General features: G+C 45.6%; 1 protein-coding gene across 3 annotated transcripts; it reads left to right on the forward strand.

The window, feature by feature from the left end:
* The first annotated feature begins 2752 nt into the window (after positions 1–2752).
* On the forward strand, positions 2753–22504 carry Det1 (DET1 partner of COP1 E3 ubiquitin ligase). 3 transcript variants are annotated; one of them, XM_052712378.1, is made up of 5 exons: positions 2757–3033; positions 7323–8415; positions 11377–11564; positions 17813–18004; positions 21866–22504. In XM_052712378.1, the coding sequence occupies exons 1-5, from the start codon at positions 2849–2851 to the stop codon at positions 22098–22100; spliced, it is 1893 nt and encodes a 630-aa protein (XP_052568338.1). In that variant the 5' UTR covers positions 2757–2848; the 3' UTR covers positions 22101–22504. The 3 variants fall into 3 exon arrangements, with proteins under 3 accessions (XP_052568340.1, XP_052568338.1, XP_052568339.1); XM_052712379.1 differs by lacking the exon at positions 2757–3033 and adding an exon at positions 3084–3916; XM_052712380.1 differs by lacking the exon at positions 17813–18004 and having other exon boundaries at positions 2753–3033.
* The last annotated feature ends 1618 nt before the right edge of the window (positions 22505–24122 follow it).

Consider the following 24122-nt stretch of genomic DNA (forward strand, 5'->3'; position numbering starts at 1 on the left):
TCGGGCAGCAAGAGGAAGAGTGCTAAAGCTTTATTTAAATGTCTAATATTTAAATTGTATTTTATAGATATTGCAGACAGGTGTCCCATGTTATGAACCTGAGAACGACCTTGAACTTCTGACCCTCTTGCTTTTGTCTCTGGAGTTCTGGGAGTAGAATACACCATCTTGCCCTGTTTATTTGGCACTGGGGGTTAAACTGGGTTTGTGTGTGCTAAGCAAGCACTCTGCCAACTGAGCTACATCACCAGCCATAATTTTCTAAATTCTAGACCTAGTAACTTTGTTAATAATGGTTTTTTTTTAACAATGAAAACTAGAAAAAAAACTTTCTTTTCCCTCCCTTTCCTTTCTTTACTTTCTTCCTTCCTTCCTTTCTTTTTTTGCGATAGGATCTTATGTAGTTCAGGTTGGCCTTTACTCTGTATTGGAGGATAATCTTGAACTTCTGGTTCTCCTGCCATGCTGTGCTAGAGATTGAACTCAGGGTTTTATACATGCTAGGCAAGCTCTCTACCAAGTGAACTATCCTTGATCTTATGGAAGAAACTTTAATGCTCATAGGAGTGTTTTTTTCTTTTTCTTCCTTCCTTCCTTCTTTTCTTCCTTCCTTCCTTTCTTTCTTTTCTTCCTTCCTTCCTTCCTTCCTTTCTTTTTCTTTCTTTCTTTCTTTCTCTCTTTCTTTCTTTCTTTCTTTCTTTCTTTCTTTCTCCTTTTTTCCCTTTTTTTGGTTTTTTTTTGAGATAGGGTTTCTCTGTGTAGTTTTGGTGCCTGTCCTGGATCTCGCTCTATAGACCAGGCTGGCGTCGAACTCACAGAGATCCGCCTACCTCTGCCTCCCAAGTGCTGGGATTAAAGGCATGTGCCACCACCGTCCCGCGGTTTTTTTCTTTTTAAGAAAAAAATTTTGCTTGTGTGTGGCAGGTGGAAGTGGGTGTTGGGTCTGTGCTTGCCAGGCATGTGTGTGAAAGTCAGATTACAATTTTCAGGAAGTCCATTTTCTCCCTCAACCTTTAGTCCAGGTGATGAACTCAGGTCCTCAGGGCTGTGTGGCAAGTGCCTTTATCCACTGAGCCACAGGGAGTATTATTCAATCATGAGCGTTGCTTAAATGGAGCAGCATACTTGCATGAAGTCTCTAGGTACCAGCATAGAACAATCTTAGAAACACATGGATAAATAAATGAAAAAGACTGCTTGCAAAACAATATCTATGTCAGAATCTTTTCATATTTAAGGACAAAAGTCAAATGAAACTATTAATAGAACTGTGTGTGCTCATACAAGTGAATAATTTGTAGAAAGGTCTGGAGAGATAGACAGTTCTAACTACAGTGGGAGGAGCAGGCTTGCCAGTGGAGGAGTGTTTTACTGTCCACTCTGTTTCTATACTACTTATACTTCACAAGAGTAATGTGCTTTTGTATTATTTGTGTAGCTAAATATTTGGGTGGGTGCTAGGTAATGCCTGTAATCTTTTTTTTTTTTTGGTTTTTCGAGACAGGGTTTCTCTGTGTAGCTTTGGTGCCTTTCTTGGATCTTGGTCTGTAGACCAGGCTGGTCTTGAACTCACAAAGATCCACCTGCCTCTGCTTCCCAAGTGCTGGGATTAAAGGCGTGCGCCACCACCGCCCGGCACATGTCTGTAATCTTAGCACTTGGGAGATGGTTGAAGGGGAATCAGAAGTTGAAAGCCATCTGGGATCACAGTGAGTTGAGACCAGCCTGAGCCACATGAGATCCAGTCTCAAGAGAGAAAAACAAAACAAAACAAAACAAAACAAAAAACAAATAAAAAAACAAAAACATATGGGCTGGGCCTATTGGCAGAAACCGGTAATCCCAGCTACTCAGGAGGCTGAGGATCACAAATTCAAGAACTGCCAGATCTACAGAGTGAGTTCAATGCCAGCCTGGGTAACATAAGACTCTATCTCAAAACGGAAAGTAATATCACAGCCACTCAATATTCCCAAGTCACCTTTCTTTCTTGAGCTTTAATCCCTCACCCACCCCCAACCCCCAGTAACAGTCAGCCAATATTCCTTCCTCATGGTATTGTGTGCAGAGTCTTTTTTGGGAGTTGAGGCGGGGAGAGCAAGGCTCAGCCTGACCTCTAATTCTATATTCTATGCCTCATAAGAGCTGGGGATATAGGCATGGACCACCACTCATGGCTCACTGATAGACCCTTTATTGAGCTTCTGTAAGATGCCTTGTTATAGGTGGGGCTGGAACAGAAAATAAGACAAAAACAGCTGTTCCCAGTTTATATTCTACCAAAGGGCAGAGAAACAATACAAAGCAATGCCCACCAACAAAAACAGATTAATGCAGTGATGAGTGAAGAAATAGTGATCGTGATGACAAGGGAGCCTTAAGAGATGACATTTGGGGTTTGGTTTCCTGCCAAAACGTCAAAATACACACACACACACACACACACACACACACACACACACACACACAAAATGTCATATATGTAAAGACTTGAATGATCCAAAAGAAGCTGATATGGGACATTTTGGGGTTAGACAGCCTAGGAGAATCCACAGGCTCATAGGGAAGAAATACCTTGTAAGTCATGTGTCAGTGAAAGGCCAGTAAATGCTATGGGATTCATTTAGTACAGAAGATTTTATTGTATGCTCCGTGCCCACGGAGAATGACACGGTGCATATAGAATCCTGCCTCCCACCGTTACAGGAGAAGCAGGTGAAAACTTAGTTCCTATTCAAGGTGTGATGAATGTGTCTTGGATCACTAGGGCTCAGGGTTTTTCATCCAGCCTCTACGACGTCGATCCCGCCTCCCGGCGCCAGGGTGCGCTGCGCCGTTCCTCAGCTGGATGGCGTCTCGCTCTTCCGTACTTCCCTTCTCGTTGCGCAGCACTTCCGGTAGCGGGCGGAAGCCGGGGGCCGGTGGTTGCCAACGCCGGGGTCCGGAGGCATGGCGTGGGCGGGGCCGGGGGAGGTGTGCACCGAGCAGGCTAGGGCGACCCTTGCCCCGGCCCCATGAGCCAGGACCCGACAGGTGAGGACTCGTCCTTTTCGGCCCGTGGGAGCTCCGCGGCGGGCTCCTCCCCGCATGATAGCCGGGCCCCACGAGCCCCGGCGCCAGGCTTTGCCCGGGGAGGCTCCGCCCTGGGCTTTTCTTTCCGGGGGCGCCCCTTGGGCATGTGTGTCTGCCTCTTGGCATCCTTTTCTTGTTTTGGAAGCCAAGTGAGGGGACATGTGCACTTGCTCTAAAGAGGAACAACAACAACAACAACAACTTGCTTTCACACATTTAGTGACCCGATTTAGCCAGGCTTTCTTTCGTTTCAGAACGTACCAAAGCGTCTACCATGTGCTAGCCCTTAGAGCTGGAGATAAAGAGTATACCGTGGTGACCGAAATAGACCTGGTTACCTCCAGTAGAAAGAGTACAGTTCAGCGAGGAGAGTCAAACATTAAACACAACCATGCAGGCGAACATGTAAATAAAAGTCGTGACAGATTCTATAGAAAGAACAACAAAAAGATGAGTCCTGATTTAGGTAGGGCGGTCAAAAAAGACTTCCCCAAAATCGACACTAAAGTTGCAACAGGAGAAGTTAATGGCAAGGACCAGGGAGAATGCATTTCGGAAAAGAAAGGTACCCCTGTGTTTGCCCGCGTTGGCCAAGAATATGGCTTGAGGTAGGCTCAGTGTTTCAAGTGGGGGGCTTGCTATGTGTCAGGCACTGTGGTGGGCATACAGAAGAGGTTGTGTAGCTGACCCGGAGAGATCACCCTAAGTATTCGCATAAGTAAAATACTGAGCGTTGCAGCGAAGGAGAGGCGTGGCTAGTGTGTTGGGCTATCTGTCTCCTGAGGTGAAAGAAGGCCTTGGAAGACAAGATGATGAAGCTGATAACCGCAGATCGTTCTCAAAGGTGAAGAATTTAGTTTCTACAAAAGGCCAGATAGTATATTTAAGCCTGTGATCTGTTACAGACACTCAGGTCTTCTTTCCTAGGGCTAACGTGGCCATAGGCAATATGTAAATAAGTTGAGTGTGGTTGTGTTCCAGGGAAAGGCTCTTTCCTAAGCCAACCAGAGCAGTAGTTGAGAGCCCTGACCCTCTCAGGTCTAGCTCAGCATGCCTTTTAGATTCTTGTCCAGTGGATGTAGCTCCTTCATGGGTAAGCTTGAAACGAAAGGGTTGCAAAACAATGCCCTTCCTTTATGTTGTAAGGTTTTTGTTTGTTTTATGGCACTGGGGATCTGGGCTACTTGTTACGAAAGCCTTTGCCAGAACCCGCCTCCCCCCACTTTTGATTCCTCTCTGATGGTTATGGATGTACATACTTTCTTTGTTGGCCAATTGTATGTCTTTGGGGGAATGTCTTTCAAGTCTTTCATCTGGTTTTATTTAATTTTTTTTTCTTAAAGAATTGGGGTTTGTGGCTATTGAGTTCTAGGAGTTCTTTAATATGCTAAGTATTAACTCCTTATCAGATATTTGACCAGCAAATATTTCTATCTATTCTGTAGGTTGCCTTTTCCCTTTTGTTGGCTTGTTTTTTCTTTTTTTTTTTTTTCTTTTTTTTTTTTTTTTTTTTTTGGTTTTTCGAGACAGGGTTTCTCTGTGTAGCTTTGCGCCTGTCCTGGAACTCACTTGGTAGCCCAGGCTGGCCTCGAACTCACAGAGATCCGCCTGGCTCTGCCTCCCGAGTGCTGGGATTAAAGGCGTGCGCCACCACCGCCCGGCCTTGTTGGCTTGCTTTATTTTTGTATTTTCGAGACAGGGTTTCTCTGTGCAGCCCTGACTGTCCTGGAACTCACTCTGTAGACCAGGCTGGCCTGGAACTCGCAGATCTCCTTGCTTCCGCCGCCCCAGTGCTGGGATTAAAGGCGTGCACCACCATCACCCAGCACCCTTTCACTTTCTAATCGTAACCTTTGGTATACAGATGCTTTTGTGTATTCACATTTAGCCATTTTTGGTTGTGTTACCTATGCTTTTGGTTTCACATCATAAAAAGACATCGTTCGCTCCCTTTTCATTAAGTTTCTCCCTGTGGTTTCCTTTGGAAGTTTTATAGCTATAGGTCTTCCCACTTAGTTTTTAATTCATTCTGAGTTAAATTTTGTAAATGGTGCAAGATAAGGGTATAGTTTTATTTTCAGAATTCTTTTGCTTATGATATCCATTTGTCCAGAAGCCATACATTGGAGAAACTCCCCTTTCCTGTTGTGTGGCCTTGGCCTTACTGAACACCAAATGGTGTTTGTCCCTGTGAGTGAGCTTAGGCTTCGGCTGGCTATCTGGGAAAGCAGCGTAAAGAAGGGGAGCTTTGCTGTGTCTTAGTTTCAGAGGGCTCAGTCCGTCATTATGGGGAGGGTCTGGCAGACAAAGTGGAGAAAAGGGGGTACAGGAAAGGGCCAGAATAAGATTTAACCTTCAAAGTCAAGTGTCCATGTCCCTCTCCACCTACTAATTCCCCTCAGGCCTTCGTCTACTCATCGTCACCTCCCAGTAATGCTGCCATGAAGAATCCATGAAATAGGCGGGGCAGTGGTGGCTCACGCCTTTAATCCCAGCACTGGGAGGCAGAGCCAGGTGGATCTCTGTGAGTTCAAGGCCAGCCTGGTCTACAGAGCGAGATCTAGGACAGGCACCAAAACTACACAGAGAAACCCTGTCTCGGAAAACAAAAACAAAAACCAAAAACCAAAACAAAACAAAAAAAGAATCCATGAGATAGTAATCCATTGATTAGGTCTGAGCCCTCATAATCTGCTAGTCTCTGGACTATCTTACAGACACCCAGATGTGTGCTTCACTGATCTGGAGCAGGGGTTCTCAACCTCCCTAATGCTGTGACCCTTTAAAACAGTTCCTCGTATGGTGGTGACCCACAACCATACAGTTATTTTCCTTGCTACTTCCTAACTGCAATACCTGTAATTTTGCTACTGTTATAAATCGCGTAAATATCTGTGTTTTCTGGTGGTCTTAGGTGACCCCTGTGAAAGAGTTGTTCAGCCACCAAAGGGGTCATGACTCACAGGTTGAGAACCCAGAGGTTTCTAATTCAGTCATGTTGATAAGATTAATCATGATTTATACTGAGACTATTTGTTTCCATTGACCTGGTTATGCAAGAGTTATGCCTTTATTATTTTTATTATTGTGGCTTTGTAATAGGTTCTGAAATCAGGAAATATCAGCACTCTAATTGTGTTATTTTCCATATCATCTTAGCTGCTTGGTATTCTTTTAGGGTGAAATTTTATGTTTTCACAAAAATGCCATTGGGATTTTGAGAGATTGCTTTAATCTATAGATCACGTTAACATAACACTCTGTGTATATATGAACATTCAATGTTACTTTTTTTTTTTTAAGACAGGGTCTTGGGGCTGGGGAAAGTAGCAAAATTGATAGAGTGCTAGCCTAGCATGTGCACCCAGCACCCTGTAAACCTGGTATGGGTGCACAAGCCTGTAACCCCAACACTGGAGGGCTGGGGCAGAAGGCTCAGAAGGCCATCCATGGCTGCATAGCAGGTTTAAGGCCTACCTGGGATATGTGAGATTCTATTTCAAGAATAAACAGACAAAGACAAGATTTCAATCAGTATTCTGGTCTGGCCTTTGAACTTGAAGTGATATTCCTGCCTTGGCCTCCTGAGTGGTGGTGTGGGGGGGGCCTGCCCCCCCCCAATTGCAGGGAGAAATGAGGAATATGTAGATAGAAATATAGAGGAGAGAGACAGACAGAAACACAGGATAGCCTCAGGAGGGCCCGGGTCAAAACCCAACAGCCCCTTCTATCTCTACTAAAGGGCTTTTAAAGGAATGCGAAGGGGTGGAGCAAAAGACCTCCTCCGCAACACAGCCATCCCAAAGTGTAATGCAGCCCTGCTATGTAAAGCAAGCTCAGATGTCACTAGGAAGCTTTTGGTGGTGGTGGTGGTGGTGGTGGTGGTGGTGGTGGTGGTGGTGGTGGTGGTGGTGGTGTTTTTTCCTTGTGTGCTACCATACCCTGGGAGTGTGGTTTTTGTGCTCTTCACATTTGATGTACTTGTCGGCTTACTCTTTGAAAATTCCTGTTAGCTTGTACTTGGAAGGTATTCTTTGGGTAGTGTATCCTTCTTTCAGACCTTTAGATTTAGATATGTCAGGATCACTGTGTAACTCTAATCTTGGAAGGAGAAATGCTGGTCACTGTTGTCCTGGGAGATCCTGGGTTCAGTCAGAGTAAAAGTAATTTGTTTAATTTGCATGTACTTATGTATTAGTAAGTTTTGTTCTGTTTCTTTCATTTCTGTTTTTTTTTCTTTTCCTATTCAGAGATGTTATAATGGATCATCATGTTTCCACCATTAAACCTCGAAGAATCCAAAATCAGAATGTCATTCACCGCTTAGAACGCCGGCGTATCAGTTCAGGCAAGGCGGGAACCCACTGGCATCAGGTCCGAGTGTTCCACCAGAATGTCTTCCCTAACTTCACAGTCGTCAACGTTGAAAAGCCGCCTTGCTTCTTGCGTAAATTCTCACCCGATGGACGCTACTTTATTGCTTTTTCTTCTGACCAGACATCTCTTGAAATCTACGAGTACCAGGGCTGTCAGGCAGCAGAGGACCTCTTGCAAGGATATGAAGGGGAGATCTTATCCAATGGCAATGACCAGCGGTCAGTTAGCATCCGAGGCCGGCTTTTTGAGCGCTTTTTTGTCCTGTTGCACATTACCAATGTAGCGGCCAACGGCGAGCACTTGAACCGGGAGTGTAGCCTCTTCACTGATGACTGCCGCTGTGTCATCGTGGGTTCCGCTGCCTATCTCCCCGATGAGCCTCACCCTCCTTTCTATGAGGTCTATCGGAACAGTGAGTCAGTGACCCCCAATCCACGATCCCCTCTAGAGGACTATTCCCTCCACATCATTGACCTTCACACTGGCCGTTTGTGTGACACACGCACATTCAAGTGTGACAAAGTGGTCCTGTCACACAACCAAGGGCTGTACTTGTACAAAAACATCCTGGCCATATTGTCCGTGCAGCAGCAGACCATTCATGTCTTCCAGGTGACTCCTGAGGGTACATTTATCGACGTGCGGACCATTGGCCGCTTCTGCTATGAGGATGACCTGCTCACCGTGTCAGCTGTTTTCCCCGAGGTGCAGCGGGACAGTCAGACAGGCATGGCCAATCCCTTCAGGGACCCTTTCATCAACTCCCTCAAGCACCGCTTGCTGGTTTATCTCTGGCGCAGGGCGGAACAGGATGGTAGCGCCATGGCCAAGAGGCGTTTCTTCCAGTACTTTGACCAGCTGCGACAGCTGCGCATGTGGAAGATGCAGCTTCTGGATGAGAACCATCTCTTCATCAAGTACACCAGCGAGGACGTGGTGACACTGCGGGTCACAGACCCGTCTCAGGTATGGGTGGACCCTCGTGCCCGTGCCCCATTTGTCTCCACCCTCAGGAATACACCCCTTGATGTAGTGGCGATTTTGGCTATGCTTGGGTTCAAAGTCAAAGCTGCTCTCCTTTTTGTCTGGCCTCACATACAGATTGACAGTGGAGGGTAAATGTTAAAGCACTGCCGTGTGGACAGCCAACTCTGGCTGTGATCTCAGTTGTTCCACAGGGCATTTTCAGTACCCGTCAGACAGGAGCGCAAATGCTGTAAGGTCAGACTTTGGACCACATATGTAGAATCCTACCTAGACTTTTATAAGGCTGCTTATTGAGCCAAACAGGTTCCGGCAGTGAGAATGAGCACTCCATGCAAAAATGGAAATCCTTTGGGGCTCAGTGGTAGAGAGCTTGTCTAGGATATGAGGCTCTGGGTCCCTAGCACTGAAAAAAAAAATTGAAAACTCTGACATTGCAGCCCGGTGTGATGGAACACTCCTATAATGCCAGCACTCCCCGCATTGGGAAGGTGGAGGAAAGAGATCTTGGGTTCAAGGGCAGTGAGTTCCAGACCAGTGTGGGCTATGAGACCTTGACTCAGAAAACCACAGGAGGATAAGAGGTGATGAGAGGGAGTAGCACAGATGGTACTGAGACAGGTTAAAGTGCCCTCTGCAAGTCCAGGGAACCCTCGATACTGGTCTTTGGAAAGCTCTGCACTTCAGTGTTGACTGAGTAAGAGCCTGCCTTTCTGTGCCTGTGGCTCCTTCACCCCACGCCAGTTCTCCCGTTTGAAATTCTCTGGTTTGGAAACAGAAAACAGTGAGGCCAGTAGTTACCTAGGACATCAGCCGGTTCTGCCTTTAAGAGATACTGTACATTGTTGGGGGATGGCTCAGTGGATAAAGCATCTGCTTATAAACAGGAGCGAGTGTGGATTCCTGCAAACAGTGTCAATGCCAGGGGGTGTGGTGGCCTGTTTGTAATTCCAGTGTTGAGAAGGTGGAGACGGTCTCAAGAGCAAGCCCCGGGTTCAACCAACAGACACTACCTTAATGAATAGGGTGGACAGGGATTGAAGAAGGCTCCCAGCATCAACCTTAGGCCTTTGTGTCACAGACACACGAGTGCACCAGATACGCACGAGAAACAAATGAAAACGAGAGATACTATACAGGGCACCATTTCTAAGCCCTCACTCAACCTTGGTAAAGTATCTTCTCCCTCTCCAACTCCCCACCCCCCATCAGAGATTGTACATTCTAAAAGGGGGAGGTGATTGGGTTAGGTTTTATTTTTGAAAATTCTTTTTCTTGCTTGTTAGTGATGAGCAGGGCACTGAGCCGCCACAGGTGAGCGTCGGGTTCATAGTATGCGTCATGGAAGATGGGTGGTAGAGTCCTCGACTTCTTTTCCCTCCTGTCCTTAATTTCCCAGTCTGCTGTAGAGGGAAAGCTGGCAAGTGTTTGTGTAATTTTATAGTCACATCATTATGAAAGATCCTGTTAAAACCCTGATATGATCAAAGCGGTGTCCTAGTCTATAGATGGGACATGAGTCAGTCTTTTATTTAGGTTTCAGCTATAATTACCTTTCTATTTTGGAAGGAATAAGTTGTCTGTTATCACTGCACTGAGATTATCCTTTTTTGTCCTTTGCTAAGAGGTGACCTATTTTTTTGTGGTAGTTGCAGTCAGTTACAGCTAGACATACTACTGGGGATGTGCCCTCTGCTCACAGAGTCTGACCCTCGAAACCTAGCCTCTGTGCCCCAATTGTCCTCTTCTCTCCTCCAGTTTAATCTGATAAGTTCCAATAAGGTTAACGAGTAAAAACTGCATCCATAGACAAAGCCTTGGTAATATTATGGGCATTATTCTCGGGTTGCCCTTCAGCCTCTTTAATTTGCAGCCAAATTTAATTTCCAGGTGACTGCAGAGTCATGTAAGAGGAGCCCTGGGAAGGACTAATTACTAGTGAGACAGGTGGGCCAAATGGCTCCAGCGATGGGTAGTAGAGATTTAGACTCAATCAGAGGAGGGGGAAACACTAATCCTGGTGTCCTGAAGACGACTTTGAAGCCTGCTGGAAGCTTGCAGATTTACTTCACACTGCTGCATTCACCGTGACAAAACTCAAGGTACCTGGAGCTTTCTGTTAGGCAAGGCAGAGCGCTGGAGGTGTCAGGGAAGAGGCCCAGTCACCCAGGGCCCCATTCAGAAAAGCCTGCCTGCCTGCCTGCCTGCCTGCCACCTATGGTATTTGAATGCTTTTCAGGTGCCCCCTTTACTCCTAATTGCCAGAAATCTCAAATGTATCTTACAAAAGCTCTTGGCTGAAAGAACATTTATGGAGAAAGAAATGAAAAATGCCTGTCTGATTTTTCATTTGTCCATCTGCAGTATCCTGCGTGGCTACAACTTGCCTGGGCAGTTTTAGCACACAATGTACTTAAGGTGTCTCTCTGTGTGCTAGAAATATTAAGAGGGAAAAATAAATGCCCCTAAATTGAACTTTCAACTGTACACACAGAAGAGGAAATAATTTACCAACAGGCAGCCCTGGGCTGCAAATCACTTTCTCAGCAGGAAAGAAAATTAAATCTGGCATTTTAAAAACTTTTTTTTTTTTTAAATCTTAGGGTGGATTGGGGAACAAGTAGGGAATAAACACTTGGAAGGAAAAATATTGAATTTGCACAGTGTGAAATGAAAGATTGAAAGCCTCTTTATATTTACATGCTGGCTAGCTCAGTAATCCTCACCGCGCGCGGTGGCCGTGGGAAATCTGGTGGCATCACGGCTCTCAGCTGATGGAGCCAGTGCTATGTCGTCCAGCTCCAGCCTCTCTGGAGCCATGCTCCCTCTCCCGGGCCAAGACTGAGGTGGTCCCTGAGCGGATTGTTGTAGGGTGTGGACTTTAAGTCAAGTGGGAAGTTTCCTAGGCATGGCTGTCCCATGGCTGCCTCTCTCCTTCTGCAGGCGTCCTTCTTTGTGGTGTACAACATGGTGACAACGGAGGTGATCGCAGTGTTTGAGAATACATCAGATGAGCTTCTGGAGCTCTTTGAGAACTTCTGTGACCTCTTCCGCAATGCTACCCTGCACAGTGAAGTCCAGTTTCCTTGTTCGGCTTCTAGCAACAATTTTGCACGGCAGATCCAGCGCCGGTAAGCTGTTCTGCCAGCCCTCCCAGGCTTAACTTGAAAATGGTCGGGGTTAGGCTGGTAGCCATTTGTTTCAGGAACTATGTATTCTGTTTGTCCACCTGGCCTTGGTAGGTGTGCCTTTTGGAACCAACTCTCGTGTCATCCTCAAGTTTTCCTATCTCTGAGGACCTATGTAATAATTCATGCATTTTCTGGGTCCTTCTTAGACCATATGTGAGCTGCAGAAAGATAGAAACTACATCTATCTGTTTGTTGCTATACTCTTAGTGGTACACTGCCAAGCCCTTGCATATTTATGGAATGAGTGATGGAGATGATTTTAGAACTTCTGGTTAAATATGGCATGCTGAACACATCCATTTATCTCTGTTCCATAGTAAATCCCACTAAAAGTAAAGTCAAGGGATGGGGGGGACCATAAGAAGAGAAGACAAACCAGAGCGATTGATATGGTTTTGGAAGTAGAAAGTCCATGTTACCTAAGAACCATCTTAGTATATTAGCATGAAAGAATTGGTTCTTTTGGGCTAAGAGCAAAATCTGGTATAGCCAGGCAAGGCCTCCTCAGCTTTCATACCTAAATTGCTCTAACCTTAACGAGGTGTGGAAAATACCTGGTTTTGGTTCCCAAATAGGCCAGATCACATTGAGCAGATGAATCAGAGCCAGCATTACTGCTTCTGGGAAAGAGGAGCAAAAAGGTAGCTCAGTGCCGTGGCTCTGTGTGTCCAGGGACAGTTGTGAGTTCGAGAGTCGGAGTCCTCCTTGCCTGTGCCTTCTCTCAGTGCACTTACTTCTGCCTTAGAAGCATGATTTTTTTCTTTTCAGTCTCACTGTGTAGCCTAGGCTGGTCTTGTACATGGTGATTCACTTCCTCAGTTTTCCTAGTGCTGGGATTACAGGTGTGGAATACACTCCACTCCCTGTTCGGTGGCAGTGCTGGGAACTGAACCTGGGAATCTTCTTTCAGAATTAAGTTAATCATATCATTAACAAGTTACAGAAGGTAGGTGTTCTTGTTTCTTTCTGTTGCTTTGATAAACACCATGACCAAAAGCACCCTGGGGAGGAATGGATTTATTTCAGCTTACACTTCCAGGTCACACTCCATCACTGAGGAAAATCAGGGCAGAGATTCAAGGCAGGAACCTGGAAGCAGGAACTGATGCAGAAACACAGAGGAATTCCACTTACACTCTTGTTCCTGGCTCTTTCCCAGCTAGCTTTTTATTTAGTCTGGAACCGCCTTTCTACAGTGGGCTGGGCCCTCCTTCATTCATCAATAATTAAAACAGTTCACCACAGATGTGGCCACAGACCAGTATGATCTGGGTAATTCCTCAGTGTGGCAATTCTTCCATACTAGTACAGTGGGTATACTCAGTCAAAACAGCAAAGAGGCAAGCGCCATGTGGTTGGGAATTTTGATTTTCTTCACTGCCATGTCCACAGCGAGGCTAGTGTCTATCTGCTGAGAGGAGCAGAGAGATAGATGCCTGTTGAATGGATGGAGTCATCGAGGAGTCAGAGGACACTCTGCTGGCAAAGATGTCAGAATTCCTTTCAAATTAAGGAGCATCGCAGGCACCTTGTGAAGAGGCAGTAACAGTTGAGGAAAAAAGTTGTATACTCATTCAGTGAGCCTAAAAATTTTGTTTCATGCCACCAAAGACTGAAAAGTATAGATGCTCTTGTACATCTTGCCCACAAAATATATCTTGAGTAGATTTTGTTAAGTGCCCTTTAGTAGTTTGCTTTAATGAATATATAATGTACATGTAAACTGAAATAATCTTTTTTATTTCTTGTAAACACATGGCTCTTAATAGAAAATTGTGTGGTAAATGTTCTCTAGTAGTCTTTATGTAAAAACAAAAAACATGAGTAGCTTATGGGTTAGCATAAAGCATGCAAACAGACAAAATGGACTCTTAAGTCTTGAATCATTTAAGAAGTGCCATTATCCTAAAAGAGACCAAAACAGACTAGGAGAGGGAGCGTCAGAATTGTAGTCATTGAAACAACTGAAGCTGTAAATACAAGGGTATTCTAGAACACTGATGCTCTAGGAGACCTAAACTTTGTTAGATTTAGCTGAAGAACTCTCCAAGAGAAAAAGAAGGGGCCAGGGTAGGGAAATGGGAAGGAAAGAGTTAAAGAGTTCAAGTTGAGAGCATTTGCCCTAAAGTTCTATACCTGGCTGTTTCTAAAAAAAGAGAAATCCAAGACCAAAGAGCACTTTCTAACTCTGACAGATAGAACTGTCTAGATTGGCAGGACCATCCATGGCTATTGGAGCCAACTGTTAAACTTTGAGGAATTTTTGCAAGCTGATTGTTAAACATAGCCATTACTAAATTGTAATCACTTCCTTACTTTGGCATTATCCATCCTTTTGAGGTTGTCTTTACCAGGTTGCTGGAAGCTACATAGTGAAGTGCTGTGGCTCATCTCCAACAGTGTTTGATGATGTCACATTGGTACCTTGAGATGGGCCCCAGCAGGAAGCTTTACACCACAGAAATTGGCAAATGCTACAAATCATGCCTACCCCCAAGAAAAATCACCCGCTTTGCCAGCATTCTGCTCAATCAAGTACTTAGTGTAGTCAGTGAGAAAAAGGCCCACACGGAGGCATGCTATGAAGTTTCAAAATGTTGGAGAAACGGTAAATCATAAAAACTTTGAGCGAGAACACACATTTCACATGCAGAAATAGTGTCAGAATGGCATCAGACGTGACAGTGACGTGCTGAGGGCTTACACACGTGAAGACCGTGCCTCCAAAGTCTTGTGAAAGGAGTGACTTCAAGAGCGTGGGACTGTAGTTCAGTGAAAGAGTACTTTCTGCTACTCACAAAGATCTGGGTTCAATCCTGCTCCCACCCCTGGTACCACCCAAAACGACCGTCTTCTTTTTCTTTTCTTTCTTTCTTTTTTTTTTTTTTGGTTTTTCGAGACAGGGTTTCTCTGTGTAGCTTTGCGCCTTTCCTGGAACTCACTTGGTAGTCCAGGCTGGCCTCGAACTCACAGAGATCCGCCTGGCTCTGCCTCCCGAGTGCTGGGATTAAAGGCGTGCGCCACCACTGCCCGGCCTTTTCTTTATTTTTTTGAGACAAGAACAGTCCAGGCTGGCCTTGAACTTACAGTTCGTCTGCCTTGGGTTCCTGAGTGCTGGGATTACATATGCTTGTCACTGCCTGGTGAAAAGGATTTCTCATTTAGAATCCTGTATTCAAATAGAGTAGAACAAAGACATTTTCAGATCTGTGGGACTCAAAAATAAAATCATTTTTAATGTGCATTTCTGAGGAAGCCTTTGGAAAACACATGTCATCAGTAAACCCTTAAGAGATGGTTTGTAGGCCACAGAGTCAGAGTTCCGAGGGTGCTAAAAGGGAAGCTGCAGGATCACAGTTCACAGGTCAGACCGGAGGAGCATGAGAGAGTGAAGGATCCAGGAAGGAAGGATTTCAGGAAAAGGCAGAGCTGGGGCATTATCTGGTGGGTCTGAGTGTATCTTCACTGCTGTTCTGTAGGGTCATCAATGGTATGTGAGCAGAGGTGTTGAAGGAGACCAGGAGCTACCCGTGGTTAATCAGGAAGATAGATAACATCCAGCAGAGGCAATAGCAAGGCCAAGGGCTGCAGTATTTCTGAAGCCTTTGAAAGACACCAAGGAGGGCAGATGGCTGGATTGAGGCCTGTGAAGGACACCAAGGAGAGCAGATGGCTGGATTGAGGCCTGTGAAGGACACCAAGGAGGGCAGATGGCTGGATTGGAGTGAGCAAGGGACAGTAGTTGGAGATGGGACCAGAGACACAGCTTCAGATGGTACAGTGTTTGACCAGAGTAGTGGCAAATGGTGTTGATTTCTCTCTCTTTCTCCCTCTCTGCCTCTGCCCACTGAGGATTGACCCTAGGGGCCTCTGGTATGCTAGGCAATGCTCTGTCACTGAGCTATATCCCAGCCATCTTTCTACATTGTTTATTTTACGGGGTCTCACCAAGTTGCCCAGACTGGTCTTGAACTTTCATTCCTGCCTCAGTGTCCCAAATAGCTGGGATTACATACCTCTGTCACTAACTAGATGGTTTTCCTTATTTTAAACTGAGAAGTAAAAAGGACAAGTTTGTGTGTTGATGGGACTGATCCTGTAGAGAAAGAACCTGCCTAGTATGTGAGAGGGAATGAGATCTACTGGCCCAAGAGAGAGATTGGTATGCCATGCAAGGACAAAGGTCCTCTTCTGCTTCCCTGTGTTCATCAGTAACAAACCAGGGGGAGATGAGGTAGCCGTGGAGAGAGTAGGAGATGGCTGGACTGTGGAAGCGCAGAGGAGTATCCCTCCACATTGAAGGCCTGTGCAGGGTTCATGGCCAGAAGGTTGAAGTGAGCATTTCTGTTTGCTTTTCTCCAGCCATGGGAAACTGAGCAGGCACAAGCATAGAGTCAGAAGAGCTGAACTTCACTAGAGCCCTACTTGAAAGCATAGATCAAGGGTTAGAGCATGCAGTGGAGCTGTTTCATGATTAACTATGGATTGTAAGATGCCTCAGAAAAGAGAGATGACGTAATGGGTGTGTGAAATGGGAGGAAATGGTGGTGGAGTCAGTGGGTTTTGAAGGATTGTTGAAGTTGGGATGTGTAGAAGGCTGGAGCTGGGGAGATAGAGGATGGCCGGAACATGGGATGGTCCCCTGGGGTTACAGTGGTTGCGTGGTGAGAGTGAGGCTGTGGGAATGTAGGGTTGCAGCTGAGAAGGTAGGGGCTGGGAGGCCATGCAGTTAGAAGGATGGTTACTGAGAATTTTAAAGTCCCCTAGAACTAAGAGATGTTAGTTGGACAGAGTGACACAGCCAAGAGCTAAGTGCTGCAGATACCGGAGGGAAGGCTTCTTCATATTTCAGGCAGTGGGGAGCTGGGAGAAGGGAGCTATGGTGTTGGTTGTTGAAGAATAGGAACTGCTTCAATGTACAGATCCTGAGGCCCCCCTGGAGGCTCTGGGGCCTCACAAAGCCGTGAGACAGCTCCCATCATGTTACTGTCAGTGGTGACAGGACAGAGACACAGCTCCATGGTGCCACCTTCAGTAGCCTGAGGAGTTCCCTATCCTTTGGGGACCTTCACCGGAGTAAAACCAGATCCATGGCATGGCAGCAGAAAAGAATCTCAGGATGAGCCAGGGTGTGGCAGTATTGGAAGTTATTAGAAGACATTTTGAACAGATTTAAGAGCAGGGTAAAGAACAAGGTTAGTAGAGAGGTGCTCGGGAAAGGGTGAGACATACCCACGTGGTATGGGGCTCTCACATGGGAGTTGTGGTAAAACGTCTTTACAGTAGCGTATGTACTTGGTTTGGTGGCTTCTTGGTTATATCTAAAAGGGTTGCTAAGAAACCTTTTCTTGCCTGGTGAATGAGGTTTAGGATGGTTTCAGAGATATGTAGACTAGGAGTACAGCTGATGAAGGCCCTGGTTCACAAGCTGCAGGGGAAGTTAAGATTTAAAATTTTTAAAAACGTTACTGTAACACGAATCTTAAAGGGTCTTATTAACAAAAAACATGGGAGCCAGATATTGGGGTGAACACTGAAAGATTAGAGACAGAACAAGCCACCTCACCTCACCTCAGTTCCTCAGCTGATCTTGTTTCCTCAAACTGAAAGCCTCTGAGTCCTCATCCAGAATGAATCTCAGCTGAACTGCTGCTAAAAGCCTAAAAGTTTAACAAGCCTAGTTCCTGGTCCTCACGCCTTATATACCTTTCTGCTTCCTGCCATCACTTCCTGAGATTAAAGGTTTGTGTCATCATGCCTGGCAGTTTCCAGTGTGGCTTTGAACTCACAGAGATCTGGATGGATCTCTGCCTCCCAAGTGATAGGATTAAAGGTGTGCGTACCACCATTTTCTGGCCTCTATGTCTGTCTAGTGGCTGTTCTGTTCTCTGATCCCAGATAAGTTTATTAGGGTGCACAATATATTGGGGGACACAATATCACCACACGTTACTGTATGTGTATAGTATGAGTGCATGTGCCATAGCACACTTAGGCTGTCAGAGGACGGTTTTGGGGAGTCGGTTATCTCCTTCCACTGTGGGGTCTGGTGACTGAACTCAGGTCAGGTCTTCAGGCTTGTGTGGCACTTTTCACCTGCTGAACTCTCTGGATTTTAAACCTGTGCATGTGAGTTTTAAACTGAGGCAGCTGCTGAGAAAGCCTTCCTCACTGGTGCTTTGTTCTAGGTTCAAAGATACGATTATAAATGCCAAGTATGGAGGGCACACGGAGGCTGTGCGCCGGCTGCTAGGCCAGCTCCCCATCAGTGCCCAGTCTTACAGTGGGAGCCCCTACCTGGATTTGTCTCTCTTCAGCTACGATGACAAGTGGGTGTCAGTCATGGAGCGACCCAAGACTTGTGGAGATCACCCCATCAGGTACTTTGTCACCCCACAGCTCCACGCTGCTTGAGGCGAAGGGCACCGCGCTTCCTCTCTTCCTCTTCTGTGACATGGGTCAGTGACTGGTAGTCTCTTCTTGTGCTGAAAGGAAAGGGCAGGCCATTTCTTCTGAGTGGTGAGGGCTTGGATCACTTAGGTATTATTCTCAGAAGTTAGCTACTACTGCTCTTGGCTTCCCATGAAAACATTTTATTCAGGTAACTGCTGTCTGCTATTAAAAGTATCCAAGGAAGCCGGGCGGTGATTGATGCATGCCTTTAATTCCAGCATTTGGGAGGCAGAAACAGGGTGGATGTCTGAGTTTGAGTCTAGCCTGTTCTACAGAGCAAGTTCCAGGACAGCCAGGGCTACACAGAGAAACCCTGTCTTGAAAACAAAATAAAACAAAAAAATAAAAGCATCCAAGGAAAGGAACTTTATTTCCCATTTTTAATAACCCAATGGCATTCCATAACAGATTTTGTATCCACTATATTTTACTGAAATTATTTTATCAATGTTACTAAGTAGAAAAAGCAAAGATAATTTTTACTTTTGGAATCTTTTTGTTTGTTTAAGATTATTTTATGTGTATGAGTGTTTTGCCTACATGTGTGTGTACACCACGTGTGTGTCTGGCACCCACAGAGGTCCGAAGAGGGTGTCAGATCCCCTGACCTGGTTATGGTTGGTTGTGAGCCACCATCCTGGGAGTTACAGGTGGTCGTCTGAGACCATGTGGATGCTGGGAATTGAACCCAGGCTCTCTGCTAGAGCAACAAGTACTCTTAACCACTGAGTTATCTGTCTTCCCAACTTCTACTGCTGGGACCTTAAACTTAGCCCCTTGTAGGCTTCCTCCTCTCCTAAAGCCACACCTGTTCTTCTAATCTGAGCCTCTGCTGCGATGGATGCTGTGAGGTGGAACGGGCTCTGTCTCTAGTGGGCTTGACTGGCTGGGAGGGCTTGGAGCCCTTAGCTGTAGCTTGGAAGGTCTTTTCACACAGAGACAGTAGCACGCAGAATTTATAGTTTTGTTCATTCCTTTCCTCCCTCTTTCTCCTTCTCTTCCTCCTTCCCTTCTTCTCTAAGCTGGCTTTGAACTTAATGTACAGCCAAGGATGACCTTGAACTCCTCATCCCCCCTTGTTTTATAAGTAATGCCTTATCACACCTACCTGTAGTAAGTCTGTTTGTCATCAGCATCATTATGTATATGTATTAAATGGATCTTTGTAACATATTCTGTATAGTTAATCACTATTCACAGTATTTCCTTTGGTATATTGCAGTCAAGTTCCTAAACTCAATTAAATTTTTTTTTTATTTTATCATGGCAAATTTTATATCTGTGATGGCCCTCTGTACCTCCTAGCTTCAGAGGTTGTCAACTCCTGACCAGCTGTTTCCTCGTCTCACCTCCCTGCTGCTCTGGATTACTTTTCAGTAAATCGCTGTTTCCCTTGAATTTTACCCACAAACATTTCAGTGTGGATTTCTAAAAGTTAACAAGCTTTAACAAACACCAAAAGCCTTGATATCATCCTATCTAAACAAAATTCACAATGCATTAATGGGGCTGGAAATGTAGCTCAGTAGGTAGACTGCTTCCTTGGCATGCACAAAGCCCTAGGTTCATTTCCCAGCCCCACATAGACCTGGAGTGGTGGTGGTGCACACCTGGTGGTGCACTTGGGAGACGGAGGCAGGAGGATCAGGAGTTCAAGATCATCTTCAGCTACATAGCAGGTTTGAGGCCAGCCTGGGCTACACGAGACCATGCCTCAGAACAGTCATTTGTTAATGTCCCCAAGCATCTTATTAGTTCCCCTGCATTGCCTGTGAGTCCTCTTTGCACAGTTCCTCTGTTTGACTCATGTTCATATGCATGTGGCTCTACCCTTCAAATCGTAGTCTACAGGTTTACTTCTCTCTTGCTTTTCCTTGCAATGACATCATTGTTCATCACCAACTTGTTCATCCCGTAGTCTTCTCACATCTGGGCTCTGTTCATTGCATGCTGGGAGTAGAAATATTTACTACATTTCTCATTCCCCCTGCTTGCCTACAAATGGGTGGTTAGATTTAGAAGCCCCAACAACTCACTTTAAATTATAAACCCTGTATGTGTTGAGAACTATGTGGGTAGGTTAGTGTGCTTTTTATGCATAAGAGCACATAATGGGCCTCTTTGATATAGTCAAATAGATACATTTCTGTCCTTGCTGATTTCTTTGCTTTTTCAGTTTGAAAAGATGAGCCCAAGGAACACCCCTGCAATGCCATTGCCGGACTGAGGAGGCTTCTCTTGTAACTCCTTAATGTTTTCACTCCAGATGAGAACTGGAAGGATATTACAGGCTTCTGACAAGGCTGTACTGTCAGACACCTTCGCCGTCTCCTCCATTCTGGTCTTTGTCAATATGTGTGTGTGTTCATGTTTTCATTTGCAGCTTTAATCACAACAGGCATCATGGGTGTCAATTGCTTTAACTTTAGGGGTGTTTGGCCGTTGTGTTACACGATCCTCACACTGATTCACTGTTCTATCAAGTAGACATGTCATCATTTATCCAGCCTTCTGCCCTTCTTTTTTATGCATTTTTATATTAGAGCAGCTCTGATAATGCCATTGTTAATCATTTAAATTAAATTCTGAGGATATGAATTCTCAATGATGGGATTATTTTATCAAAAAGTATGACTATCCTTGAGCTCAGGGGTGGTACATTTCCCTAGTATGTGCAAGGCACTGGATTTGAGCCTCAGCTCTGCAAAATAATAATAAAATAGTAGTTATAATAAAAGTATGAGTATCCAAAAAAGAAAATCAGAACTCTCCATTTGGTTCAGAACTCTCCATTTTCTGGAATTCTCCAGTCTGTTCATCATCTCTAGTTTCCCAAAGCACAAGTTATTCAGAAACATCTTTTGTCTAATTGTGTAAGGTGGAAAATCCTAACCCAAATCACTCGCCATTTTGTTTGTAGGCAAGTGCCCTACTGCTGAGCTGCATCCCTAGCATGTGATTTTATTTCTGTGTGTGAAAAATGACAGCCTTCAGAGAGAATTTATTTTATTTTTTATTATTTATTGAGGTGCTCTCATGTAGCCCAGGCAAGCCTCAAACTTGCTATATAGCCAAGGCTGGCCTTGAACTTCTGATCCTCCTACCTCTGCCCTCCAGAGTACTGGGATTACAGACACGTGCCACTATACCTGGTGCAAGAATTTGTTCTTATAACTGAAAATCTTAAAGATTAGCCCAGAATGGCACTGTTCTATACAGGAGCCGCTAGCCACTTACAACTTGAGCACCTAATGTGAGCCACGGCCAGTCAGAGATGTGTGCAGGTGTCAGGTATGTTTAGATTTCAAAGATGTAGTGAAAGGAAGAGTGTATGGTATCCCATGGTTGGTTGGTTTGTTTTGCATGACTGTGGGTTGTAATGGTAATATTCTGGATATATTGGATTACATTAAATATTTTACAAAATAAATTCCACTTTTTTGGTTTACTTTTTTAAAATGTGGCTATTCAAAGATTTAAAGTTACACATGAAGCTTAGATTTGCTGTTTGCATTTCATTTTTAATACCACCTTAAATAGTCTTCAGGCAGGAGCTTCTGGAAGCAGGGAGGTTCTGCTTTAGAGTCTAGTTCAGGGTCATCGTGAGAAGAGGTGATCACTGACTCAGGACAGGAGTTAACTTTACAGTCACTCTGCCTCTCAGCTGAGCTGATCAGATAAGGTGGCCTCGTGGTTCTGCTATCAGATGAACTCCTGAGGGTCTGCCTCCCCTGCTGTCCAGATATCAAGATGGCAGTGATACAGCACCGTGTCTTTTCTCTGTTTAGGTTCTATGCCCGGGACTCTGGCTTGCTGAAGTTCGAGATCCAGGCGGGCTTGCTGGGCCGCCCCATCAACCACACGGTGCGCCGCCTCGTTGCCTTCACCTTCCACCCTTTTGAGCCGTTTGCTATTTCGGTGCAGAGGACTAATGCAGAGTACGTTGTCAACTTCCACATGCGACACTGCTGCACCTCGGCGCCTCACCACAGCCGCGCCGGCCAGGACTTCGCCCCTGCTTGACTCCATGGACTCCAGAGCGGAAGCCACTGGTTGCCAGCTTTGGGGATTCCAGACTGGAACCTCCCCCCCACCTAAGACAGAGCCTTAGAGGAGTGGAGGATGGGGTGCAACCGAGTGGGATTGGTGTTCCTGATACCCAGCTGATGGTTTTTTAAGGTTTTCTCACTTTTCCCTGTGGGAACACCTAGCATTAAGTCCATTTTATTTTGTTTACTTAGCATTTTATGGCTGTGAAAATAGAAGCATTACACCTTTCCTCCTGGCTGCCCCTCTTTGGCATTCAGGTCTGAAGCCTGCAGCAGGTAAATCATGTTTACGCCTGAGAATTATGTACACCTTTCCATTTCTCCAACAAGCAGGGCTCTTTATAAAAGAGAATAAAGCCTTGGTATTTTCTTATGAAACTCTCTCTCTCGCTTGATGTTCCCCTACACCGATCCTTTTTGGATGCTTGGGTTGAAAGAGGGACCGTGAGAGAAACGAAAGGCCCTGAATGCAGCAGCTGCTCCTGGGTGTGCTAAGTGGCCAGTGCCTGCATGAAAGGCAGTCATTTGCCGGCACTGTTTCCTTCCCAGGGGTTTTCTGCTGGTAATTGTTAGCACCGGAGAAGTGGGGGTAATCACACATCCTCATGTGGAAGCATGCTCACATCTGCTGCCCATGTCATGCTGGTGAGAGAGCGTGCAGCCCTGGGAGTCTTGGCAGAAACAAACAATGTGTAGCACGTACTGTCCTTGAGTAGCAGGAGCTGGAAAGCTCCAGGTGTCCCTAAACAGATCAAACTGGTTGTCCCTGGGTGGCTGAGCTCTCATAGCTGTCCTCTAGACCCCTGCTGGCCCTAGACTGCACCCTTCTGTCACATTGTCAACCAGTCTCCTCCAGAGGGCTTGTCAGCCTGTTTACATTTCATTTGCATAATGTTTCCCCCCAGTAATGATGTAGTCCGCTTGTTTAGAAACATCTGTCTCAAAAGGTACCTTTGAAATGTTTTGTACCAAAGAAGGAGCCATGGATGCAAGCAGCTGGGTCCTATATTCCTTCTGCCAGCCAGACTTCTGGGGAGCCTAAGAAAGGTGATAGGAGATCCTGAGCCGCACCCAAGCCAGTTCTATTAATGTCGTTGTCTTCAGTATTGAATAGCTAAATTTATTCTCTGCCTTCAAGCTTGTGAGTACCTACCGTGAATCGGGGTGATAGTGTACTAAGAGTGAGGAGAGTTGGAAAGATGTGGCTGTTCATTCAACAGAGAAAAATCATTTACAGAGTTTCCCTGAGGACAGTGGTGGGAGGTGAAGGAGAAGCAAGGAATCCTGGGGAAGAGTTACTGGATTACTGAGTGTGTTCTGTAATCCAGAATGGTGCCACCTACCTTTAAGATGGGTTTTCCCTGCTTCTATTAACCCTACCTTGAAATTCTGTCACAGACATGCCCACAGCTTTGTCTCTCAAATTATTCTAGTTCCTGTCAAGTTGAAAGCCACCACACCTCTATATTACTTTTCTTGTCACTATGACCAAATAACCCGACTGAGGCAACTTAGGGCAACAAGGGTTGGTTTTACTTAGTTCGCAGTTATCTGGTGAAGAAGCCATGGCGATGTTCATGGGGCTGAAGGAGAGTCTTAATTTACTCTCATCTTGGCTGCAAATGCAGAACGAAACACCTGAGGTAGGAAATGGCCTGCTATAACCCATCTCCATGGCCCGACATCTGCCAGTGAAGTCTTAGGTGCAGAAGGTTCCACAACCTCCTCCGACACTGGCATCACCAATCTGGGGAAAAACACTCAAACATAGACACCTGCGAGGGACATTGTGTACTCAAACTGTTCACAGCCCCGCCTCTGATCAGGCAGGTGTTTAGTCAGTGAGCAGTTCTGCCACACAGCTAACTCTCCTAGGACCCAGAAGTCTTGCCTCTGGTCTCCCTGCTGTCCCCTGTGCCATAATTCTGCATTGAGTTAGGGCAAGGCTGAAGAGTGTGGAGACGGCTCTTCTTGTTCATAGGCCCCTGTCCGTGAG

The sequence above is a fragment of the Peromyscus californicus genome, unplaced genomic scaffold (genome assembly GCF_007827085.1).
Source record: "Peromyscus californicus insignis strain IS unplaced genomic scaffold, ASM782708v3 Scaffold_4__1_contigs__length_199733344, whole genome shotgun sequence".
Classification (NCBI taxonomy): Eukaryota; Metazoa; Chordata; class Mammalia; order Rodentia; family Cricetidae; genus Peromyscus; species Peromyscus californicus.